This window comes from Lissotriton vulgaris, chromosome 2_1 (genome assembly GCF_964263255.1).
Source record: "Lissotriton vulgaris chromosome 2_1, aLisVul1.2, whole genome shotgun sequence".
Lineage (NCBI taxonomy): Eukaryota > Metazoa > Chordata > Amphibia > Caudata > Salamandridae > Lissotriton > Lissotriton vulgaris.
The window spans coordinates 322,460,968-322,485,640 of NC_141687.1; the positions used below are offsets into that span (position 1 = coordinate 322,460,968).

Sequence of the window (24,673 nt, forward strand, 5' to 3'; positions counted from 1 at the left end):
TTGTGTTTTTAATTTCTCTAGAGTACATGTCTTCTTAATTACTAGCTGTTTGTTTGTTTGACAACCTAAGAGACTCAGGGCCATATGAATAAACACATTTTCCCTTAGGCACATAATGGATAAAACCCTTTGATACATCTGGCCCTCTCTGCCTAATTTTCAGACTCCGGCTACAGCGCTTCTGTTCCACTTCAGCACTGCACTCTTGGATCTGTCTGCTCATTCTACCTTTGTTCTGTATTTAGAGGAATAATATGGTTTTCCCTGCCCCTGTACCGAGCACCTCACATGTACTGCATGATTGGGTATGCCCTTCAGTGATCACCATGTCACAGGTATTGTGTAGGTGGATCAAAACCTGCACACAACTACTTGGGCACAACTTCATGCTCGGTGTACAAAATCTGTTACTTTAAAGCTCAAATCCAGTCTGTTACTCATGCTTGCGCTCATGCAACCACCAATTGATGCACTCTTGCATTCACCTACTCATCCATTCATAATACCACACAAGCACACACAAACTCAACAATCAATGAAGAATCACTTTCAGTTATAGGCCAGGCCAAACGACTGACACTGGGTGTTTTGCCCCTGCCCGCGTCCCACGCAGGGGGACATTGGCAGGGCAGCTACCTTAGTGGCCACTAGTCGCAGCCCCCCATCCCCCTGTCCAGGGCTTCGTAGGAGGAGCGGCGAGCCTCGTCTGCCCCTCCCACGGCCAGGGGAGGGCTTACCAGTGGGCCTGTGGGGGCTGGCCAGGTACTTAAGCTCCGGCCGCCCCTAGCTCTGCCTCTTTCCTGCTTCTGTATGTGGGCTACCCCGGGACGGAATGGAATAGCAGGCGAACACCAGCTCCCTTTAGGGGGCCCCCTCCCTTGTCCTGGTTTCCCATGCATGGGGCAAGGACTAGTAACCATGGGGGGGAGGGCACTTCTGCAGGCCATGCAAAGTTATATAGCAGGCTATCAGCAATAATTGGGGCCATGCAAGCTTGTGTGGTCAGAATTGCCCAAGTAAGGAACGGCTGGGTACCAAGTCCTCAGCTGCGGTAGAGCATTCATACAAAAGGGCTCAACGTGGCGACGCAGAGGCACTAGTGCAGGCAAGAGTGGAAGGCTATTATCAAAAGATGGCGTGCACTGTCCAAAGTCAGGATGGATATGTTTCTCCTGGATATACGGATGCACGGTAAGCTGCAAGATGGAAGTAGGGAGTTCGGAGGTAGGGGGCTCTGTCATCGACGGTAGCCTCCTCCAGAGCTGTGGCGGAGTTACAGGGCGATCTGGAGGCAGACGGGTACAGTAAGGGTACCTCTGCGGCAGATTGGTACAGTAAGGGTACCTCTGCCTGGCACAGTAAGGGTGCCTGAGCCAAGGACCTGGAGCCGCAGGAGGTTCCGGGAAACCGCGACGGCACCCCGTTAATCCTTTGGGCGATCGGGGGGCCTGAACCGACCGGGATGTGCCATGCCGCTCCGCCTTGACAGGGGGGGGCGGGAGTATAAGATAAGGATCTACAAGGTGCTGCACTGTCAGAGCGTCGACTCACTGTGCTGTCTGGCTCATTAGGCAGGCGGGACAGCGGGGGGCTGCCTGCCTTGGATCGCCCGTAAGATAACCCTTCAAATGTCATACGCTTGTTGTATGAAAATAAACCTGCAGCAGTTCTCACCCAGAAACAATGTGTCCAGTGTAATCATTATATGTGTAAAATGTGTATGATGTTGGGGGTGAGCGGATGACGGTGTGGGTACTATGCCGCTGCCCGCGTCCCACGCAGGGGGACATTGGCAGGGCAGCCACCTTAGGAGCCACTAGTCGCAGCCCCTCATCCCCCTGTCCAGGGCTTCGTAGGAGGCACGTCGAGCCTTGTCTGCCCCTCCCCGGGGTCCCCATGATGCACGGCCAGGGGAGGGATTACCAGTGGGCCTGTGGGGGTGGGCCAGGTACTTTCCTGCTTCAGACTACCACGCCACATACGTTTGGAAGCGCATGTGACCTTAACTTATATACGCCTCCTACACGCACGTATTGATAAGTGTGTGAGTTGTTGGCCCTCACCCACACCTGGGGTCCTTGACCGCTAGGATCAGTAACACCTGGCATTGGCTTTAAGCTATCAGATAACCCCCTAAATTACGGTCGGTAAATCTTTGGAACAGAATGGGATTGGCATGTTGCTTGTGAACACGAGAGATCCTTCACATCGTTACAGGCACGTATTTCAGTATATTTACGCTCTGTCTTTTCCTCCACAGGTCTCTCTTTTCTTGAGCTCGCCGATTTTTGGTAGATGCTCACACTCTGAAGCAGAACATTTTTTTTTGCTTTTTCTCCCAAGAATCTAGGATTGGGTACGCCTTTTAGGGGGTGTAGACCATCCATTTTCTTGGTATTTTGGTTCTGATGAAAACCTGGCATTTTCCATCATAAGGTTGAAACATGTAGACCAGACCACTTGCAGAGATACTCTTGTCATAATTACCCTCAAAGTATCTCCACACTGTTTTTAATATTGTCCAGTTGCTCACTAATAAAATATATTTCTTGAGTTGATACCAGGACAATTTTTAACACCCATTTTTTGCACTCAAACACAAAACCAGCTCGACTGTAATTCAGGTGTTGTAGCACACCCTAGTGACATTCGGTCATCAGGGTGGACCCCGATGAGAAAGCATGTCGCCACTAGGTTGGTGAGTGAGGGGGTTTTATAGAAGGAAGAATCTTTCCTTTTTTCCAACACACATCCCATTAAGATTTCCTAAATCTTTAAGGTGATACTCCTTTTTTGTTTGCTACATACCTTTCCAGGGGAAACAGAAGTAATCCCCATTCACTTCTGGTGAAAAATTCCCTTACTCTACCTCTTTGGTTGTTACATGTCCCGGCAGCGCACAGCTGCGAGAGTTTGTATATTGCAACACTACCAGCTTCTAATACAACCACATCAACCGTGTCTGAAAACCAAGGCCTATCCTACTCGACAGAGGAAGTTGAAACAATCATGAGCAACCTCACAATGTTTGCAGATGCAAACATTTCGAACACTATCTCCCAAACCACGGATTGGGAAAAACTCTCAGAGATGAAACGCAACAGAATAAGGACAATCTTACATGGCACGATACTAAAAGAATACCTAACTAACAACATGGCACCTAAGGGACTGCTAGTCACAAATGCTCCACGTATCTTCCTGGATGATCCTGAATTTAGGAAAGACTGGGCCCTCATTGCATGGCATTGCACACATGATTGGATCCTACTTATATTAAAAACTGCACTACGCCTATCAGAGAAGATCATGGTAGAGATACAAGTCACTGAATCACAAATCAAGGCTACTATCACTGGCTATAAGAAGAAACTGGATGACCTGAACAAGGAAATCAACGAATACAGGGATAACTTAACACAGCAAAAAGTCCAGAAATTCCAAAAAGATCTCAAACGATTTTCCTTTGTGAAAGCATACCCCTATTCGGAAGCTAATTACAAAGCACCTGTTCCATCTGATCCAGACTCAGACGCCTCCAGCAATACCTCGAATAGCAGCGGAGGATCCAGTGCTAGTAGTACCAGACAGAGACAGAGAGGGGGATACAGGGGCCAGCAACAATGGATACCCTATAGCCAACCACCCTTCCAGGGTCCATTCAACCCACAACATCAATATCCTTTCTACGGGTGGCAACCACCTTTCCAACCCCACCCTTACCAACAGAATCAATTCCGACCTCCTTTTTTAGCCAGGGGCAGACGCGGAAGAGGAAGGAAAAAGCCAATGAACAACATCTAATGGGAGGAAGACGACCCAGTGGGCAGCTACACCAGGAGCAAAGCAGGCCCAAGCAATGCGAGGACCTGGTCACAAATCTGTCATCCAGACCACTTTCAGAGATTGAAACAAAGGTACTCATCAAGGGATTAGGCTTTGTCCCCACAGCTCGCCTAGACAAATTCAAACTCCATTGCGAATTATCAGCCTTCTTTCGGAAACTAAAAATAAAAGCCTTTTTCGAAAAGCAAGAAACAACCTCCACAGAGGAAGTCTCCATTGAAACTGGGCTCAGATTGAAGTCTACTTTTACACCACCTCCACATACCATCCAGGTGGAAATCAGCACCTTTGAACAAGCAGTGTACAATGATAATGAAGCCACAACAGTCACCACCCAATTCCAGAACACTAGTAGAGCAGAGAACAATGCAATACAGGAACTGAAGAAAAATGACACCATCATAATAAAACCAACAGACAAGGGCGGAGGCCTGGTAGTTATGGATAAATCTACATACGATGCAGAATGTATAAGACTTCTGGACGACAGAAGAAATTATCAACCTCTACATTCTGACCCTGCCGACGAACTCCGGGCTGAGATTCTACAACTGGTAGAGGCTGCGGAAGTTGCGGGAAAAATATCCAAACAAGAGGCCGACTACCTTTGCAAAACAGAAGGTAAAATTCCATACTTTTACATACTACCAAAAATGCACAAAGGAAAAATTCCCCCTCCTGGCAGGCCGATTGTGTCAGGGATTGGTTCCCTTCTAGAACCACTATCAAGATTTTGTGATTACTATTTGAAAACATTAGTCCACCTACCACTATTTATCTACAGGATACAAAAAGCCTATTGGTACTTCTAGGAGATATAGAAGTGGATGATGAAACCACCCTTCTAAGCCTCGATATAGAAAGCCTATATACGAGCATACCCCAGGATGCAACAATAGATGTGCTAAAGAAGACCCTCGACAATTGCACTTGGACTCACAACACTTCAAAATAGTTCATACTAGAATGTGCTACCCTTGCCCTAAAAAGAAACTATTTTGAATTTGAAGGATCACTGTACTTACAGACAGGAGGTACTTCCATGGGCAGCGTTTTTGCCCCCAGTGTGGCGGGGCTATACGTGTTCGATTTCGAACAACAATACATTTTGAGCAACCAGAACCCCTATGCCAATCACATCAAATTTTGGAAGAGGTACATAGACGATGTCTTTGCCATTTGGCAAGGACCATTGAGTCTACTGGAAGAATTTACTGTCTGGATCAACTCATGTGACCCAAACCTAAGATTCACTCACTGTATTGATAAAGAGAAAATGATCTTCCTGGACATAGAGATCAACAAAGGCAATGAACGACTTCTAACCAAAACCCACTTCAAGCCCACTGCCAAGAACAATCTCCTTAGATATGAGAGTTTCCACCCTCGTCCATTGAGAGAAAATCTCCCTTATGGCCAGTACTTGAGGCTGCGCAGAAACTGTGCGCGTGTGACCTTAACTTATATATGCCACCTACACGCATGTATTGATAAGTGTGTGAGTTGTTGGCCCTCACCCACACCTGGGGTCCTTGACCACTAGGATCAGTGACACCTAGCATTGGCTTTAAGCTATCAGATAACCCCCTAAAATTACGGTTGGTAAATCTTTGGAACAGAATGGGATTGGCATGTTGCTTGTGAACACGAGAGATCCTTCACATCGTTACAGACACGTATTTCAGTATATTTACACTCTGTCTTTTCCTCCACAGGTCTCTCTTTTCTTGAGCTCGGCGATTTTTGGTAGATGCTCACACTCTGAAGCAGAAAAAAGTTTTTTGCTTTTTCTCACAAGAATCTAGGATTGGGTACGCCTTTTAGGGGGTGTAGACCGTCCATTTTCTTGGTATTTTGGTTCTGATGAAAACCTGGCATTTTCCATCATAAGGTTGAAACATGTAGACCAGACCACTTGCAGAGATACTCTTGGTCATAATTACCCTCAAAGTATCTCCACACTGTTTTTAATATTGTCCAGTTGCTCACTAATAAAATATATTTCTTGAGTTGATACCATGAAAATTTTTAACACCCATTTTTTGCACTCAAACACAAAACCAGCTCCACTGTAGTTCAGGTGTTGTAGCACACCCTAGTGACATTCGGTCATCAGGGTGGACCCCGATGATGAAGCATGTCACCACTAGGTTGGTGAGTGAGGGTTTTTTTATAAAAGGAATAATCTTTCCTTTTTTCCAACACACATCCCATTAAGATTTCCTAAATCTTTACGGTGATACTCCTTTTTTGTTTGCTAAATACCTACCTAGGGGAACAGGAGTAATCCCCATTCACTTCTGGTGAAAAATCCCCTTAATCTCCCTCTTTGGTTGTTACACGGATATATATATAGCCATTTTTTCTTGTCTTTCACTGCCAGAAAACCCAGGCAGTGAGGGACAGTGAAATACAAATAATGTCCCCCACCGCCATGGGATATGACTCCCATAGTGAAGGTGGCATTACTTTTTTTATTTACAAAAAGGAAATTCATTTTCTGGCTTTTCTTTTTGTAAATAAAAAAAAAATACTCTTTGCTACAAGGCTGCGCCCTGCTGATGCAGTCCTGTAGCAAAGAGTACATTTCATTAACAGGAACCACCATTACAGCGGTTCCTCCAACTGCTTTTACAAATGACTGCCCGCTTGGCGGTCATTTTGGAATTAGGTGGAAGGCCCGTCATCATGGGGCGGAGGAATTTACTCCATCCCCATGGCACAACGATGGGCCATCCACCTATGTATAAATCAGGGCCTGAGCACTCAAACCAGTCTGCTGCTGGCATAGCATGAGCCTTATTTACATAGAGTGCATGCTCATGTTTTTTTTTTCAAATTTCAGAAAAATATTACATAAATTCTCATATCAATTGTTTTGTGCCTATTCATCAAAATGTACAAGGGGTCCGAAAAGTGAAATTTCTCATATTAATTCGGATAGGAACATGTCTGTAACACACAGTGGAAACATAGTTGGAACGTGCATACCCAGCATGGATAGGGCGAGGTGGTCTGGTCCATCTTGCAATAATTTTTTGGTTTCGAGAAAATCAGCCCATCATTTTTTGTAAAAAAAAAAGCTACAACTAAGGGTTGAAGGGGCTGAATAAATTTCACGCGTGTGATCATTTATAGTAAATATTTAGTTTAATTTAACTTACATTAAATATATGTTTTTTTTTAACAGGTAAATTAAGAAGCTTCTGTGAAACAATTAGAGGAGTGCTGGAACCACTTCTAAAATCACCGTCCAATTGATATTCTGCAATACCTGCTCTTTCCTCAGCTGTTTTCCACTCTGATGAGCTGTAATGAACACTGATTGCATACTATAACACATATTTAACTTCTGGATTGCAGTAATGCTGATGTTGGAGAACAAGGATAATAAATAGCTATGCAAACTATAATCACGTAATTGACCAAAAATATTGTTCTAGTGTGCAGACTGCAGGCTAGCAATTAAAGAACAAGTCCAGTGAAGCAGTCCACGTTGGCAGTATAGCACCTCCTCCCCTAGTCTGACATTGTTAGCCATGGGAGTGCCAGGGTTATAGTCATGGGTCTTTCAACAAGGGCAGCCCAGACAGGAAAGGGCACATTGCACTAGATGTACTATAGAAGGGCTATCAGTGGCACATTAACCACTATTGGAATGTCTATCAGGTATTGGCAATGCTAGACATGTTGACACTACGATAAGACGTTTTCAAGCTTGCCTAATAAACAGAACAGTTTGTGTATGGGTAGAAGTGGATGCTGCTTACTTTCCAAATGCAGTGAAGCTTGCACTGCTGCTCCCCATTCTGTACATCTGCAACATCTTAGCGAAGCTTGGTTAATAACGTGTAAGTGTAAAATATTCAAAATGTTTGGCCCTATTGGGAGAATAAATGGGCAGGGAGCAGGTGGGGACTGTGAGGTGGCCTTCGCCAGAAGCTGTAGGGGTGGGCAAACAGCTCAAGGTCAGGGGGCAAACAGCACAGGACTCAGTAAGTGGGCTGGACTGCAGAGTAGAGGGGGTGGGGAGCACAGGGCACTATGGGATAGAGAACGGGGTGGGGTTAACATGAGACCAGCAGAGGGTAAAAGAGTGAAGCAGTGCACTCTTCAAAAGGGGGAGAAGTACAGCATCAATAGAGATAGGAGGCCTCACCCAGGCCAGTCATAGGGACCAGTGAACTCTAAGGGGTTCCTTAATATGGGAGTAGTACCGGGTCCCAGGGCAATCGTACAAGTTCCAAGGGAGAGTAGTTTCCACCGGATGTATGACGTTACAACGCACACTTTTACCACACATGCCTTTACAAAGCGGTATTTACAACGAAAACCTTTACAAGGCATAGTGCTTTGGGGTGCTGGATAGTGAATAGTTTAATTTACTATTCCAACTCCAGTCCCTGTGTGGACACTAGGGAAGGTGTTGGATAGTAAATTAAATGTATTCCCTATCCTAGAGCGCCCCCAGCGCAATGCGTTGTAATGGTTGTCGTTGTAAATACCACGTTGTAAAGGCACTGCGTTGTAAAAGTTGCGTCGTAAAGGATGTTTTCAATTTCCACCCGGTGCTGTTAGGTTGCCAAAAAGGAAACTGGGTACAAGCCATGTAAATTAAACACTAACATTTTATTAATGCACCATTTCTCCATTGTCACTTGACGTATTGAGGGAAAGTATTTTGGAAAAGATTTACAAATCAAGAGAGAAAATGAGATAGGAACCAAGATCAACATACTGCAGGCAGTTAGTAGGTCTGCCAACAAAGACTGTTTACACTTTAACTTTTTTCTATATATCTGTCATCACAAATCTATGTAACCCTAAAGGGAACACTCTAATAATGGAATCTGTTTACAATGCCTCTATTGTTGAACATTAAATCCACTCAGGGCAGACTATCAAGCGCACACACTCCTCTAAGGAAACTTTAGTTACTTATCAGAACCCAGTGGCTGATATAGAGGCGTGAGCAGCATCAGCATGTCGGGGAAGGATCGTACCCCGGCTCCGTCGCCGGCATAATCGTCCAACAGCCCGCTGAAATACAGGCTGTCTGAGGTGAGGCCAAATGCAATGCAGTGCACGCAACTAAATTTGTTTTATTTATTTATATGTTTACTTACCTGTAAAGCTATGTAATCCATAGATTACAACCCCCCACCCTACCCCTCCCTCTCCCCACGTCACTGCCCTGCAGGGACACCCACTACCGACCTCGGCTGTGTAAAGCCCTGCACCACATGAAACCTGCATCAGATTTTATGTGGGCGTACTGGCGCAGGGTGGGCATTCCGGTGCAGGAACGCCTCGGAAAAGTGCCTGAGTGATCTACAACATTTTACTCAGTCACTTTTCTGACCCCGATGCGTTAAAACCTTGTGCCTGCTTGAAACAGGCATACGGTGTGACCCACCATGTGGAAGATAGGCCGGGTTGGCACAGTGCTGGAGTTGCGTTGTGCCCGCGACAAAACTCCAGCACTGCGCCAACCTTACGCCGGCAGATGCGACACGCATCTGCCTATCCTTGCACCATGGTGTGCTGTATTGTAAATACGGCGCATCCGTGGTGGTGCAATGATGGCATTGCGTGTCGCACGTTTCTTGGCGCTTCCCTGCTGATTTGCACACGGTACGGGCAAGACGGGACCTCGCAGCGACTTAGTTCCAAATGGGATTTCACCACTACCATCGATTATTGTTATACCAGCAAGAAAAACTACAGAAATCCCCCTAAGCCTTTAAGAAGGGACATTCACAGGCTGCCGATTTTTTCAGCATTTCCTACTGCGCCAATATAGCCGTCCATCTTAGCCCCTGAAAACGAATACAGACCCTACAAGCAGTAATTATCACCACCTGACAGAACCAAGTTTCACGGGAGCACCGCACACCACACTAAATTGAACGTGACGTGAACTTGAGCTATACAACTTATGTCAGACTATACCAAACAACAGATTTTAACCCTATCCAGGACCTTTTTATTACCATCATTTAGATACTGCGTATAAATACTCACAAGACGCTTAAGTATCTAATCATCAATTGAAAGTACAGAACTCCTGATGAAGGCCACTCGCCGAAACGCGTTGGATTCGGTTTTGTATTTGGCGATGAAAATCAATTGTTGACATATGTACTAGAGCATGTATCATAAACTATTGTGATTAGGTGTATATTTATGTTTAGAATTTTTATGAATTATTGTTAAAAAAAGTGTACAAACTGTAAAAAAAAGGAAAAAAACTATATAACATCTGTGAGAAAAAAAGATAATTAAAAAGAAGTTTTATAAATTCACATATCACGGTGTTAGTCAATCTATTAAGCAACAATGTGTGATAGTATTTAGGAAACATACACATAACCCGGTGTACAGGCCAGATTTTACAGATTTGCAGGGATGCGCCAGGTAACGTAAATCTGCCCCTAAAACTTTTCTATGCCAGTAGCGACTTGCACAGGTAAGAGCGGTGAGGTGGGGTGGTGGAAGTCGACAGAGGGCAGTATAAATAATATTAAATAAATGAAACCGCTTACTTTGCGCTTGTCACTGCGGACACGGCGAGTGCAAAGTAAGTGTTTTTACTGATTTATTTTGATTAAATATTACTTATCCTGTCGTTTGTCGACTACCAACACCCCCCACCGCTCTTACCTGTGTGACCCGCTACTGTCCGACCTCAAAAGTCTATATCAGGCCCCTAATCTTTTCTCACATTCAGTCACGCATTTATGCGGAAAAAATTCTCTCCTTAAAAGTAGCCACTTTTTCTTCAGTAAAAAGTATATTCCTACCTCTGAATTCTGCATTTGTGAGTTTTTTCAGGGTCTTTCGCAAGTACTGCAGCAGTCCGTCCAGGTCCTCGGCGTCCCCTTTCACCACCGCCTCGTAGATCCGCTCTCGGGTGTACACGCTGTCTGGTTTTGATGCAGATTTCCTTTTAGAAAATTACAAAATATTAATATTATTTCATGAGCTCTTTCGCTGCTTTATGCACCAAGGAACACAGCACACATACACTGAGGGACACGTAAAAAGTGTCATCATTGATATGAAGTTATTTGCCAGTCCTCCAACTGATTTTATTTAAACTAAGACTAGAGTAAAAGGGCATCTATCTCTCTGACTGATTGAAAGTCCTCCTAGTGGAACTTCATATGAAAACTATGGGGCAGATTTACAATAACTGGCGCATCCCTGCATATCAGCAGGGATGCGCCAGTTATTGTGCGTCACAGCTGCGCCACCATGGATGCGCCGCATTTACAATGCGGCGCACCATGGGACAAAAATGGACAGATGCATGACGCTTCTGCTGCCGTAAATGCGGCGCATTCCTGGAGTTGTGTCGCAAGCGCAACGCAGCTCCAGCAAGGCTCGGGGTGCCCTATCCTGAAAATTCTACGTCAATCCTTACGCCTGCTGCAAGCAGGCGCAGGGTTTTGATGCAGCATGGTCTTAAAAGTGACTGAGTGAAATCTTGTAGATTTCACTCAGCCACTTTTAGGAGGCGCTTCTGCGCCGGAACTCCCACCCCTGCGCAGGAACGCCTACATGTGGCGCAGGACTTTACAACGTGATGCATCTCCCTGATGCGTCACTTGTAAATACCCTGCAGCATGGCGCTGGCTTTACGCCGCCGCTGCGTCACAAAAGTAACGCAACGTGGCATGAAAGAGGCGCATGGGGCTTGTAAATCTGCCCCTCTGGGTCTGAAAATGACTAAAGTGGTAAATTCTGATTAGATTATCAAAATTATGTTATGAAGTAAATGTCACATGGTGGATTGACTCGGGTGTGGGATATTTACTTCGCTGTTTCCGCCTAACAGATTTCACGAGCAAAAAAACGGAAAAGATGTCTCAAGAAAAAAGTGCCGAAAAAGGCCACCCATGTGGAATTCAGTGTGATAAACACCTCGGGCAGATTTAAATGCCCCCTGCGCCACTTTTGCGTCATTTCTAACATGGGGAAAATGACGCAAAAGTGGCGCAAGGGGCTTGTAAATCTGCCCCCTCGTTTTTACTCGACCAACGCGCAATAGGAGGTATTTACAGTAACCGGTAAACGCCCCATCCCCGGAAATGGATTGCTTTAAATACCATCCCCAATTCCGACTAACATGCAGTTTAGGACTATGTTGAAGAAAATGGTTAGAAATGTTATACATCCATCAGTGTAGTAGTGACACCTAGTGGTCATTATGAGTGAAGAACTTCTTTTGTTCACTTCGGAGAGACCTAGCACGTTGGACCCAGTTTGTGAGTAGCAACTCGGCGGTTTAGTTCAGTGGCAGTTAAGCAACACATCTTGGGTTCTTAAGTCGCCCAACAAAAGCACTGGAACGTAAGAAATTAATCAAAACTGTATAGACCGAGAATAGAGCCTGAACATATTCTGCAACCTCTACGTCAAAAAGTCGATATTTCATTTTTAAAAGTATGTTTATACTTGGTACCGTGTTTAAGTTAGAAAAGCCTATATTTGCCTCCGAGTCAGTCTTTCAGACTAGTGGTACTTTTCTTGGACTGCCAATACTAATTTCGTAATTGCATTAAAAAAAACACTTTTTGAGAACACTCAAGTAAGTCTCTTTTCAGGTTTAAGAAGGTGGAATTGATAAAGAAAAGCAAGTCGTTGAAGTATCAAATTTAAACAAGCACTGGCAAAGTTTGCTTTAAGGGGGTTTTCACTCCAATACAATTATTATTAATGCCAGTGATAACGTACTCCATCAGATACTCCGATTTGCAATACATTAAAGAATTTGTCATAAGAAGTTGATCTTATGAATGATTAAAAATGATACCAATTGAAAGCAAAAGTTTGGTTGGTTCACTCAAAGAGTGTGTTTTATTTTTGAAAAGTGCTACTTTGGGGCTAAGCTCACCTAAGATTTGGCGATGTTGTTATCTGTAGTGATACAGTGCTACTAAATAACATTGAGGGGCATATTAACAAGCTGAAGTATCGCCGCTTTCTCGGCACAATTCGCCGAGAAAGCGGCGATACTTCCAGTGCCCTATTAACAAGGGCATTGCAATGCCTGGCTCAAGCCCACTTTGCATGTCAGCGAGAAACATCGCTAATGACATGCAAAGTGGGCGTTCCTACGCCCAACCACATGTACAATGTGGTTGGAGGTGGGAACACCCTATCACCAAGGCAGGCGTTGGGAGGAAAAGACCTGCAATAAACTTGTTTATCGCAGGTCTCCCAATGCCTGCTCTGACCAGGCGTTAGGCATTGTTAACATGGGGGTGTGGATCATAAAGCTGAATCCACCCCCCCATATTATCAAGGCACATATTAGCGCATGAAAACAACGCTTGTTTTCACATGCTAATGTTCAATATAACCGGCTATCGCAGGATTTACTATCGCCTACGTGTTGGGCATTGATAATATCGCGCTAACACGGCGAGAAAATCCGGCGATAGCCGGTGATAGTGAAATGTGCGATGTGCGTTTATTAACGCACATCTTGATAATATGCCCCTTAGTTTTCTAACAGCCTTTTTGAACAGGTTCACATTTGTTTTAGGTAGTTAGGCAGCCTGACAAGCTAGGGAAGCAGCAGAGGAAAGACGTTCCCCTTTTCAATCTTTAGTTGCCCTTCACTCTGTAAAATTCCAAATTGTTTTCATTTTACATCCTTCATCTTTTTTCCTTTAATACAATGTACCCAACATCTTGTTTGGTTGTATGGCTGATGTGAACACACCTCGCTATGCACATGGCCAGCAGAAAGATAAAGCAAGTGATGGGCCCTAAAATGCATCATCAAAAAATGCAGAGCATGAGCCGTACAGTCTCATCCTCTCGCCAGGTACTCTGAGATAGCCATGATACAGCAGCAGCAGCACTCTGGGAACATGGTACATGTATATTCTGAGTTAAAAGGGAAGTGGGTAGAAGGACTCGCAATGAGGGCAGCCACGGCCCTAGCAGGTAAGAGCGGTGGGGCCGGGTTGGGGGCCGAGGTTGATTTGACCGACGACCACATGGGAAAATTAAATAAATAATTTATTTTACCTCATCGTCATCTGTTGAAACCCTTCCCACCACTCTTACCTGAATGTGCCGCGTCTGAATGAGGGAGCGAAATGGGCAGAAGCATGAGAGAAAGATGTAGATGGATTGGAAATAAACTGACGGATGGTCCTCACTGCTCAGCCTCAGACGAGTCAATGAACCGATGAATGTGCAAGAACTGTTGTTTGTTTTTTTTATAGAAAAAATATATAGGAACTGTTTTGACAAAGTCGCATAAAGGCTTGGGAACGCTGTTCCCAGTAGGTCCTGCCTACTTTGGTTGCTTCATAGGAGGGTCCATTTTCTTTGCGTGCATCAGGTCCCGTCGCGCCTTGGTTCCGCTACAGTCTCTGGCTCCTACATTGATGGCACAGGAATGTGTAGGGTGTCTCCTCTACTAAGGCGAGGGAGCATCGCCCCACTGCTCTCCGTGCAGTGAAATAAGAAAAAATAACATGATAAAAATGCAATCTTCGTATCATTTTATTTTTCCAACTGCTGTGGCTTCGTTGTTTCTTGCGGGTGGGGCTGGGCTCTGTGGGGAAACAGCGTTTACAACGCTGTCATTACATCACGGTACAATTACAACACGGTAGTTACAACAATCGCGTTGTTAGAACGCGATACCTTTACATCGCAAGTCATTAGATCGACTTGCTCAAGGGGGGAGCTCTAGCCTAAGGAATAGTATAACTTACTTTTCCAACATCTTCCCTACTGTTGCGCACACTGGAATTGGAATATTAAATTATACTATGCCTAAGTCCAGCGCGCCCCCTACAGCAAGTCGATCTAATGACTTGCGATGTAAAGGTATCGCGTTCTAACAACACGGTCGTTGTAACAACCCCGTTGCAATAGAAGGCAAAGTAAAAGCATGCGTTGTAAGATGGTATATTCGCTCTGTGATGTCAGAACACTGCAGGCGAAAGGAGTGATGGCCCTCTCCAAGTGTGCATGACAGTTTGGCCGGCAATCTCAGGCCAGCAAAACAGTCATGCACACTTAGTATGTTCTCCACCCAAGCTGCATACTAGCATGGGTCGAGAACATGCACAGGCTCTGAGTACCTAGCTGAGCACTAAACCACAGCGCTCAGACCAATCACAATGCTGCATTGCAGAGTTGTGATTGGCTTAGGGGAGCCTGGGAGCCCAGGTGCCCAGGTGCTTCCTGCTGCAGACTCTAGGAAGAATATGATGAGAACGTAGGATGGGCCGTACTAAGGTAAGTGTTTTAAAATCCTTTTAAATTCACCCACACTCCCTGCCCTACCACCCCCATCCGGTAGCAGCCACTACTGCCTTTTATATTCCACTTTGGAAAAATGGGGTGGCTTTGTTGAGATTTCTTATTGGTTGACTTCTACGATTTACTACAGCATTGCAAGTAGGCTGGTGTGCTCAGTGACAGAGACAGTCCCACCATCCATTTTGACAGCAGTTTTGAACCATTTAACTACCTTCAAGGACTTAAAAAATCACAGGCCACTTTTGTTATTTGGTGATTTCACCACAACCAAGTAATTTACTTTCACTCGGGGTTCACTTACTGTTTTGCAAATATTATACCTCGTTTCCCTTTGAGACATCTCCCACAGCTCATGCTTTCCGGTCCACAAATACTTTCCTTCTTGCCACTTCGCCCACCCTTGCAAGAGGACTGTGTTAGCGCACCTCCTCTCAATAACTCAAAGAGCTCTCTTCTATGCCTAGCATGAGGCGTCCACCTAAACGCTGCCATCAGTTTCCAATTTCCTCCTGCCACTTAGCCAACTGGATGACCTCCTTCAATGTCCTGCTGCACTTTCCTACAAGACCAATTCCCATAGGATGATACAATGCACAATTCTTGTGCGAAATACCTCTTCTCCCCAAAAAATTCTTCCATGGCCTTCAAGAATAGTTGTGACCCATTATCAGTCAACTTCAAAGCAAACTCTCTCTTTTAAAAGCCACCACCTTGATTGACAGTCTGATACACTGTTGAGGCCTGATCTAGAGTTTGGCATGTGGACCACTGTACTCCATGCGAGCAGATGTAACAATCTTCCGCCAGCTGTATTTACAGATCTCTGTCTCGTAGACAGCGATCCTTGGCCTTCAGAAGAGCTGCCACCATAGTTGATCCTCCAGAGGAAATGAATGCTTGCGTAGCAACTGCGAAATCTGACGATCAGAACGAAGGCAGATGTAAAGGCCTTCACCACCCTGACTGCCTTTACTCCATCTGCCAAACTCTAAATTGGGTTCCAAGGGTCTGCCTCTGCAAGAAGAGAGTTGCATTAGCTATGAGTGGCCATGTGTGGTTTATGATTTACTCCAAGGCTGGGCTGGAGTAAATGTACTATTGTTTTGTGCCCCTTTGTGCAGTAGTAATTTTAGAAGTGTAGCTTGTGAATAGCAATGGTCTTAATCTTTTTGTCCGGGTGATTGCATTAGTATGTCCCTCCCAAAAATCATTTTTACTTTCCCCTATACCCCTACTTACTTCTCCATAAACCCCTCCCCTTTAGTAGTAAGTGAATGAATGAATGAAATGGTTTTATAAAGCGCAGCGCCTGCTCCATCCAGAGCGTCCCCGCGCTCAGTTGAAGTAAAAGAGAAGCAAGAAGACTGAAAATCCCTATCAGGACAGTGGGGCCCAAGGGAAGAACAGCGAACCAGAGTCATATCTCTTCGACGAGGTGTGTCTTCAAGAGAGCCTTGAAGGCGGACTCTGGAGAGTTACCCCGTGGTTGGGGGCTAGGAAAGAGAAGGAGTGACCACCAGCTCTTGGTCTGATAATCCTAGGCATGCACAGCAAAGGTTCTGTAGAGTCTGTACTTTTTGATCTTGTCTTGAATATTGGCAGGGTCCATCTGTTGCTCCACCCTGTGAGAGAGTGAGTAGCCCCCATTTTCCAGTCACTCCCCTTTTCCCCGATAAAAACTCACAAAGTAAAATGTACACCCACATTGATGGAGATCTCCAGGTGTGCATAGAAACTAAGCAACTAAAGGCTTATTATGACTAGGAAAATAATAACATGCACCTATCTAGCTAGTTACAAGGTCAATTCATCCTGGATGTCTTGGTACTGATGTGCCAATGTTGTCCTTTGAAGGACAGATCAAAGCACTTGTAACCTTTCTCTTCCCTCAGCATAGCAGGCAGAAGGTGGTACAATACCCTTCATACAAGGGTCATCGGTGGTCATCTGGGCCTTCTTGAAGGTCATGGTCGGACGGCTAAAACTCATCCCTCATGAAAGTTTACTGATCCATGGATCATTGGAACTGATCTTTGGGTGACTGCAAATGCTCTGAGATCCATGAAAGTCTATCTGCCTGTGAAAACCTCAAACACTACTGTGAACCACAGGGATTCATCTGTGAGCTCTCAGAAATAATGTGCAGACAATGAAAGCTCATCGGAGAGTAACTAGCACTCTTCTGTGTACCAATGAAATGTATCATTAGTATTAATCTGTTGGGTATTTATTTATTTATTTAGAAAGTTTTATAGAGCGCGAACAAGATCCTCGCGGATATCAGAGCGCTGTACAAACAGTAAATGTTACTAGTATCGAAGATAAAAGCAAATCAAGACATGTGCAAAAAGCATATAGTATGAACAGCATAAATAGGTGTAGCATCAAAAACGAAAGTGTCTTGGGGGTGGGGACGCGTGAGTGTTTCGACATCGGGTTTCAGTAGATTATAGTCATGTGAACTTGGCCATGAGGATGGCTTTAACTTCCTTTTTAAACAAGGTAGTGGAAGGGTTGAGTCTGGTTTCTGGGGGTAGGGCATTCCAAATTCTGGGTGCCATCCCAGAGAAGGATCTGTTATAGGTTTTTTTCTTATGGAATTTTTGTGGTTTCAGAAGTAGATTTGCCGCACTTCTTGAGGATCTGGACCCACACGAGATCGGCAATTTCTGTGCCAAATAGCTGGGTGACTTGTGATGCAAGGCTCTGTGTGTCATGCAGGCAATTTTCAGCTGGATTCTCGCCTCCAGTGGTAGCCAAGACAAGGATTGAAGGTCCGGGGAGATGTGGAAGGTCCATATAGATCCTGTTATGAGTCTTGCTGCTGTGTTGATTGATGCTCTGAGTGGTGCTGTTGATGTTTTGGGAAGGCCACAAAGAGAAACACATCCCTATTCAACTCTAGGGATGACCAGAGCTTGTACTGCCTGTTTGAAGTCATTGTGAGGAAGGAAGGGTTTCAGTGTTCTCAATGTGTTTATCTGGAAATTGGCTCATTTAGTAGCATTGCTGATATGTTTTTTCATGCTGAGGTTACTGTCTAGAGTGATTCCTAGTGATTTCGCAGAGTCTACAATGGTAGGTTGGACGTTAAACGCTGTGATTTGTATGATCCAACCTTGCATTTTGGGGATTTGGGCCGGAGGAGCTATTAAAAGGAATTCAGTCTTTGGGGCATTCAGTTTGAGATGGTTCTCTGCCAACCAAGCTTGTGTGTTCTTAAGCGCTGTATTAAGAAGTTTGACGTCCTCTAGGGTGTGTATCTTGAGGTATAGTTGTGTATCATCTGCGTACATATGATATTGCACGTTAGAGGCTTGTAGGATTTCAGTGAGAGGTTCTAGGAAGAGATTAAACAGTGTTGGCGATAGTGCGGATCCTTGCGGCACACCTAAAGATACTGGGACGGGTTTGGACAGGGGGTTATTGACTATGAATTGTTGTGTCCGATTTTGGAGAAATGAGGTGAACCAAGCAAGGACTGACCCAGACAGACCCATTCTGCGTTTTAGGAGGTCTAACAAGTTCTCATGTTTAACCGTATCAAAGGCTGCGGAGAGGTCCAGTAGGATGAGAAGACAGGATCTATTTTGGTCGAGTATTTGCAGCGCATCGTCAATGATATGTGTCATGGCAGATTCTGTGCTATGGCCTGCACGGAAGCCTGATTGGTGATTGTTGAGAAGATTAAAGTGCTCAATATGTTTCGTAAGCTGTAGGTGCACACATTTTTCCAACAGCTTGGCTAAGGTAGGGATATTGGAGATAGGTCGATAGTTGGTAAGGTCAGTAGGATCTGCAGTGGGCTTCTTTAGAATGGGTGAAACCTGGCCTACTTTGAGCGTATCTGGAATACATCCTTGTTGAAGTGAACTGTTAATGATCTTAGACCAGAGGGGTAGAAGCAGTGGCGTGAAAACTTTAGTTGCGCTTGCCGGAAGCGGGTCAGAAAGGTGGTTAGCTGGCTTCAGTGCCCTGAGTATTTTGCCTATGGCCTCTTCGGAGTAGGAGGTAAATGATGACCAGACTGCATTATTTTTTGAGTTGGCCTTTGATAGAGGTTGGCATGTGGCGGTTTGGGGAGCAGGAGTGATTAGTGTATCGGGTCTTGCGAATAAGGATAGATCCTTTTGGAGGTCTTTCTTGATGGAGTCCGTCTTCAAGTAGAAGAAGTTGGAGAATTCTTCACAACTTGGCTGCCGGCCTTCTAGATCTTGAGGACGATGAGATGCCTCCTTGGTTTGAGTTTTGATCAGTTCAAAGAGTTTTTTGGCCCGATTTCTTGCCTGGTCAAGTTGAAGGCTGAAAAAGTCGGCTTGGTGCGTTTGATCTTTCGGAAATATGCGTTTCTTTTTGACCTGAGTATCTTGAGGTGGTTGGCGGATGGTATAGATCTCCAAGCCCATTCCGAGGTTCTGAGCGAACGCCTGTCTTCGTTGAGTGTATCGTTGAACCAAGGTTTTGAGTCTTTCAAAGATACTCTCTTTTAGTTGCAGAGGAGCTACCTCATCTATTATCGATTTCATGGTCGATAGGTAGTGGTTGGTGAGATCGTGTACTTTGGAGGATCCTACGGGAGGCAGCAGTAGGTTGGAGCAGGAAGAGGGCAGGGTGTTGGGGTTACGTTTTTTCAGATCTCTTTTCCACACTTTCGGTCTTGTGGATTGCACTGAGTTTATTTTCTCCTTTTCATTAATGGAGAAAGTGATGATATAATGGTCTGACCAGTCGCAGGGTTGGATCGCCTCTAGTTGAATGAATTCCATTTTAGAGATTAGTAAGTCTAGAATAGCGCCTTTGTCGTGTGTAGGGATGTTGCAGAATTGCGTTAAGTCCAGGTCAATAAGGAAATTCTTGAGACTGTTTACTGCTGTATCATTAGGATCGTCCCAGTTGAGATTGAAGTCTCCTAGGAATATTTGGGTATTTTGTCGCCCCATGTTTGACGATACCATGTCCATGAAGTGTTCAATGAAGGTAAGGTTTTCGCCTGGTGGGTGATAGATGATGTGTAGAGAACAGGCAGGTTTGCCATTGCTAGTGATGTTGAGGCACATGTATTCGCAAGACTGGAAAGAAGGGGAATTGGCTCTATTTACTGAAATACTCATAAGATGTATGCAGGCTATACCTCCCTCGGACTTATCAGCTCTGTCTCTATCTAATCTGATGATGTTGTAGTTAGGTGGGACTAAAATGTCAATGATTGGTGTGGAGGATTCTTTGAGCCAGGTTTCTGTTAGGATTAGCAGGTCTGGCTCAGGTGTGAGGATGAGGTCAGCTATGTCCGCTGAATGTCTGGCGGCCGATCTACAGTTTAGTAGTATACATTTGAGTTTGGGCGTACTGGCAGATGGAGAAGGTATCTGAGTAATAGGGATTCTTCTGGGGTTGTTGTTTGTGACGCCTCTAGTTTTTGGTTTACTGGTCCTGTGGGGATTAGAGGTGATAGTAGAAATCAGCAATGATGCCAGTGAGGTGGGCTTCATGGGAGTGACAACGTATGAGTTCACCTAGGAGAGTACATCGCTCTCTGAGAGCGGGTTAGTGCTTCTGATTGGCCGAGATGAATTGTTGTAGGAGGGTACTGAGGGCCAGTTGGGAAGATAGGGATTCAAGTTTGATGTAGGAGGGATTCTGGGCCCGCTAGATTTGGGGAGTCTTGTTGCTCTAGAAGCCCAAGTTTGTTTCGAGAAGCGGTCCTTGAGTGCTTGGAGTTCTTCTTTGATTTGATTCAATGAGATTATGATCTCATCAATTCTGTCGTTTTGTACAGGCGGGCGTGAAGTAAATGGCTGTGTTGTGGGTGTGTATAAGGGTGCAAGCAGTAGATTCTGGCTTGGTGTAGGGGTTGTTGTGTGTGTGAGTGTGGATAGGAGGGGTGCAGCTGGTGGGGGTGTGAGTGATGGGGGCTGTGGGAATGGGCGCAAGTGGAGAACGGGGCTGTGTTAAGGATGTAGAAGAAGGCTCAGGGGGCCAGCCTGGGGTGTTGTTAGTGGCCATAGTATGTGGTGGCAGTAAGGGTGTTGCAGGAGAGTGTGAGTGTGTTAGGAGGGCTGTGAGGGAGGGTGGCAGGACTGCTGGGGCGGGAAGAGTAGTGGATGAGGGTGGGTGGCTAGTAGGAATGGTAGGTCGGGAAGTGGGTATGGGCGTGTAGGTAGCTTCATTAGTGTTGGGTTGAGGGTTCGGTGTGATGGGTTGATGTGTGTTGGCATTGGTGGAAGTAGGGGGAGTATCAGATATGTCACATGCAGGAAGAGGACGGGAAGGAGTAGCGTTGTTGTTGGTAGGGTTAAGGTGGGTGGTAGAGGAGGGTGTGGTATGAGTGGTCAGTAGGGGACTAGACACTTGCTCTTTAATGAGTGGGAAGATGTTGTCTAAGAGGCTTAGATTCCGATCTGTCGATTGCATGAGGATGGTTCCATTATTATAGATGGTGACCGTTGCAGTCGCTTGGAAGACTTGGGAGGGGGCGATGTTGATAACTAGACCATGTGGGATTTTTCTGGTGGTGGATGTGTGGATGTGTGGAATAGGGGTGACTCTTTATCAGGGGCCCCAGTCCTGTCCTCTGTGAGGCATCAGTTACAGCCCCATGCCTCTGCTGCTAATGAGTTAACTGTGCAGTGTTCATGAAAACACGAGTTTCTTGTTTTCATGATCATGCTGGTGAGCAGGTCAGCCCCCTTGGCCTCATCTCCAGGCACCTGATGACAGGAGGAGGAGGAGGGGAATGAGGGGGTTTACAGAGTGTTGTTTAGAAGTACAGCACTCTGTAGGTTGGATGCCTGGATGGGGTGGTTAGTTCAATTGTAATCCCCTCCAACATGCACAATCCATTTTATTAAGCAGACACTGCACATACCTCAAGCAACACAGTATATCTGCTAAAATGTGGCAAGGAGGACGCTCATCAGTACATCTCTGAGCGCAATGAGAAGACACACAGGGCAGCAGGGAAAGGATCCCCCTCACTGTCCCAGCTTCTTATACTGTTGTTTGTTTAGTTCTATGAAGAAGCTGTCAGAGGGTGTGAGGCGGGTCTTCTTTTCAAACCTGACTTTGCTGCTCTGTCTGAATTTACTTGGGAATCATAGCTTGCTGGTTCTAATGTCCAGCACATATTCCTGCTCTGCTGACCTGTAGTCTCCAAGTTGCCAGCTAAGGAAGCAAAGTAAGAAAACAGACCATTGTTTCCCTGTGCATGTGAGTGTGTGTACTTGCGAGTGTGTTTTTAAGTGATTGAAAGTGAATGAGACTTAGGGAGTGCGTGTCTGTTTGAGGTTGTCATTGAGAATCTGAGTTTGAGAGAGTGTATGAATAAGTGAAAGTGAGTGCGAGGGAGTGAGTGTAGGAGTTTGAGTGCATTAGAAGAAGCGAGTGATTGGAGATAGTTAAATGATTTGGACACAAGACAAGGGTTTAGCTATTACTAATACAGCAGGTGCAGTTAAGTGAGAGAGTGTGAGATAGAGTGAGTGGAGGAAAAGAGTGAATATAAGAGGGAGTTGGTATGAGTGAAAGTGATACAATCACAAACACATTCACTCCTATTCACTTAAAGTGTTTGTGATTGTGAGTCTCTGACCATGGAATACTCAATATATTTCTGGGCTTATGGTGGCACCCAAGGTAACATGCTGTTGCTCAGCCACTAGCATACAGGAGATAATTATTGGGATAAGGAAGGATACCCATGGCAAAATGCAGGTCCTTACATAGTAGAAGTAATTCTTGGCATGGGGCCTCTTTGGAAAAATGCTGGTGCTTCCATGCATACTGGGGGAAATTCTTGTCATGGGGGTACCAAGGGCATTGAAGGTAATTCTTGGCATAAGGAAGTGTACCCAAGAAAAAATGCAGATTCTGAACTACTGGAAGTAATATTTGACATAGGGTGACATGTATGGCAACATGTTGGTACTGGAATACAGGAGGTAATCATTTGCTTTAGAGATGATAGCCATTGCATATTGAGGCTGAGGGAAAGGATGGAGGAAGCAAACCATTATAAAAGGCTGTCTTTGAAATACTAAAGATACATTTTGACATCCCGGCCACACATGGTATATTAGGCAACATCAATGGCAAAATTCTGGTACTGGAATATTGTATATATTTCTTGGCATAAAGGGTTCCATAACAAAATGTTAACATTGGCACAATGAAGGTAATTCTTACCATATGGGGAACTCTCAAAGCAAATATTGGAAAAAATGAGGTGAACTCCAGGCAATTATTATGCCCCATCACTTGCAGAGATGCTGGAAATTATCTGAGAGCACTGGCATTACTGGGTGAACCATTAGGACTGATGTTCCATGGTGTTTTGGAATCCAGATATTGGGTATGTTAGCTTCTTTACTTTCGTTGTAGGCATGTGTATTCTCACATGTGAGCATATATTGCATAATTAGATAGTATGTCAACCTTTGGAATAGGCAGGGAGGTCTTTGGGACTCACCGAGGGCCAAGAGAATAAATACATGCCTGGCTATAACTCTTAGGTTCCCAATAGGAAACTCATGTGTGTGCCTATGAAATTCATCGGCGGACAACTATCTGATCTGCGAACTATTTGAACATATCTGTTGAATATTAGAGCTCCTTAGTGAGCCGTTGGCAACACAAATGTAGGCTACTGTAACTAAAATGGAAGCTATTGGAAATATGATTCCCGTTATATTTCATCTGTGCACTGCGGGAGAACTATCCGAGGAGAATTCCTATACCGTGCAGACAGACAGCCCATCGTCACAAATCGACCCAACCTCCAGTCTGTGATGGAAACCTCTGAACCGTGTCCAAAGTCAATTATCTAAAAAGAAGGACACCATACTAATGGCAGATTAAGATAAATACTAATCTAAACGAAATAAGCGCCAGGTACGTGAGAGAGACTGTCCCATCTCTACCAACATGCATTGCTCCAGTATCTATGGAATAACCATCCCAGAGGGTGGTTTCTTCCTTTCCTTTTTGTAAATTGCATTGAATAGCATTCGCAAATCATTTGTGTTGTTACCCGACAGAACCATTCTTTATTTAACCATCCCAGGGCTGAAGCAGCTCGCCAGCCACTCAGACCACTCCTGTGAGTCAGAGCCGCTCCCCTACGACCAGACACCACCTCCAGTTACCTCAAGCTTGAACCGCTACCCGCACTGCCAGATGAAACATTTGTTTCTCCAGACTTTGAAGTTTCCATATAAGTGTTGTTGCTACAGCCCGACATCATCTGACACCACAGAATGACACACACATCCCTCTTAGATACTTTAAACCCTAAAGTATTAAATGCTAAACCCTGCCATGCGCCAGTTGCACAATTCTGTTTCCTCATACTTGAAACACTCCTATGCAGAGACGGACCCATGAGACTAACATTCTTTGGGAAACTTCTATCAGCCTGATTCATCATTCTCCCGTTTTGCGAGCCCCTAATAGCGATTCATAGCGAATCGCTATTAAGGACTCGCAAATCGGGATTCATGTAGAAATTGCATAAAGAAATGCGATTCCTACATAATCC

General features: G+C 45.0%; 1 protein-coding gene across 2 annotated transcripts in view; it reads right to left on the reverse strand.

The window, feature by feature from the left end:
• Nucleotides 1-24,673, reverse strand: part of LOC147730265 (transient receptor potential cation channel subfamily V member 1-like) — a 189,825-nt gene that overhangs the window by 82,558 nt on the left and 82,594 nt on the right. For both annotated transcript variants that reach the window (XM_086955034.1, XM_086955036.1), the window contains exon 3: nucleotides 10,650-10,792. In XM_086955034.1, the coding sequence (XP_086811160.1) occupies nucleotides 10,650-10,792 (143 nt within the window). The remainder of the gene's footprint in view (nucleotides 1-10,649; nucleotides 10,793-24,673) is intronic.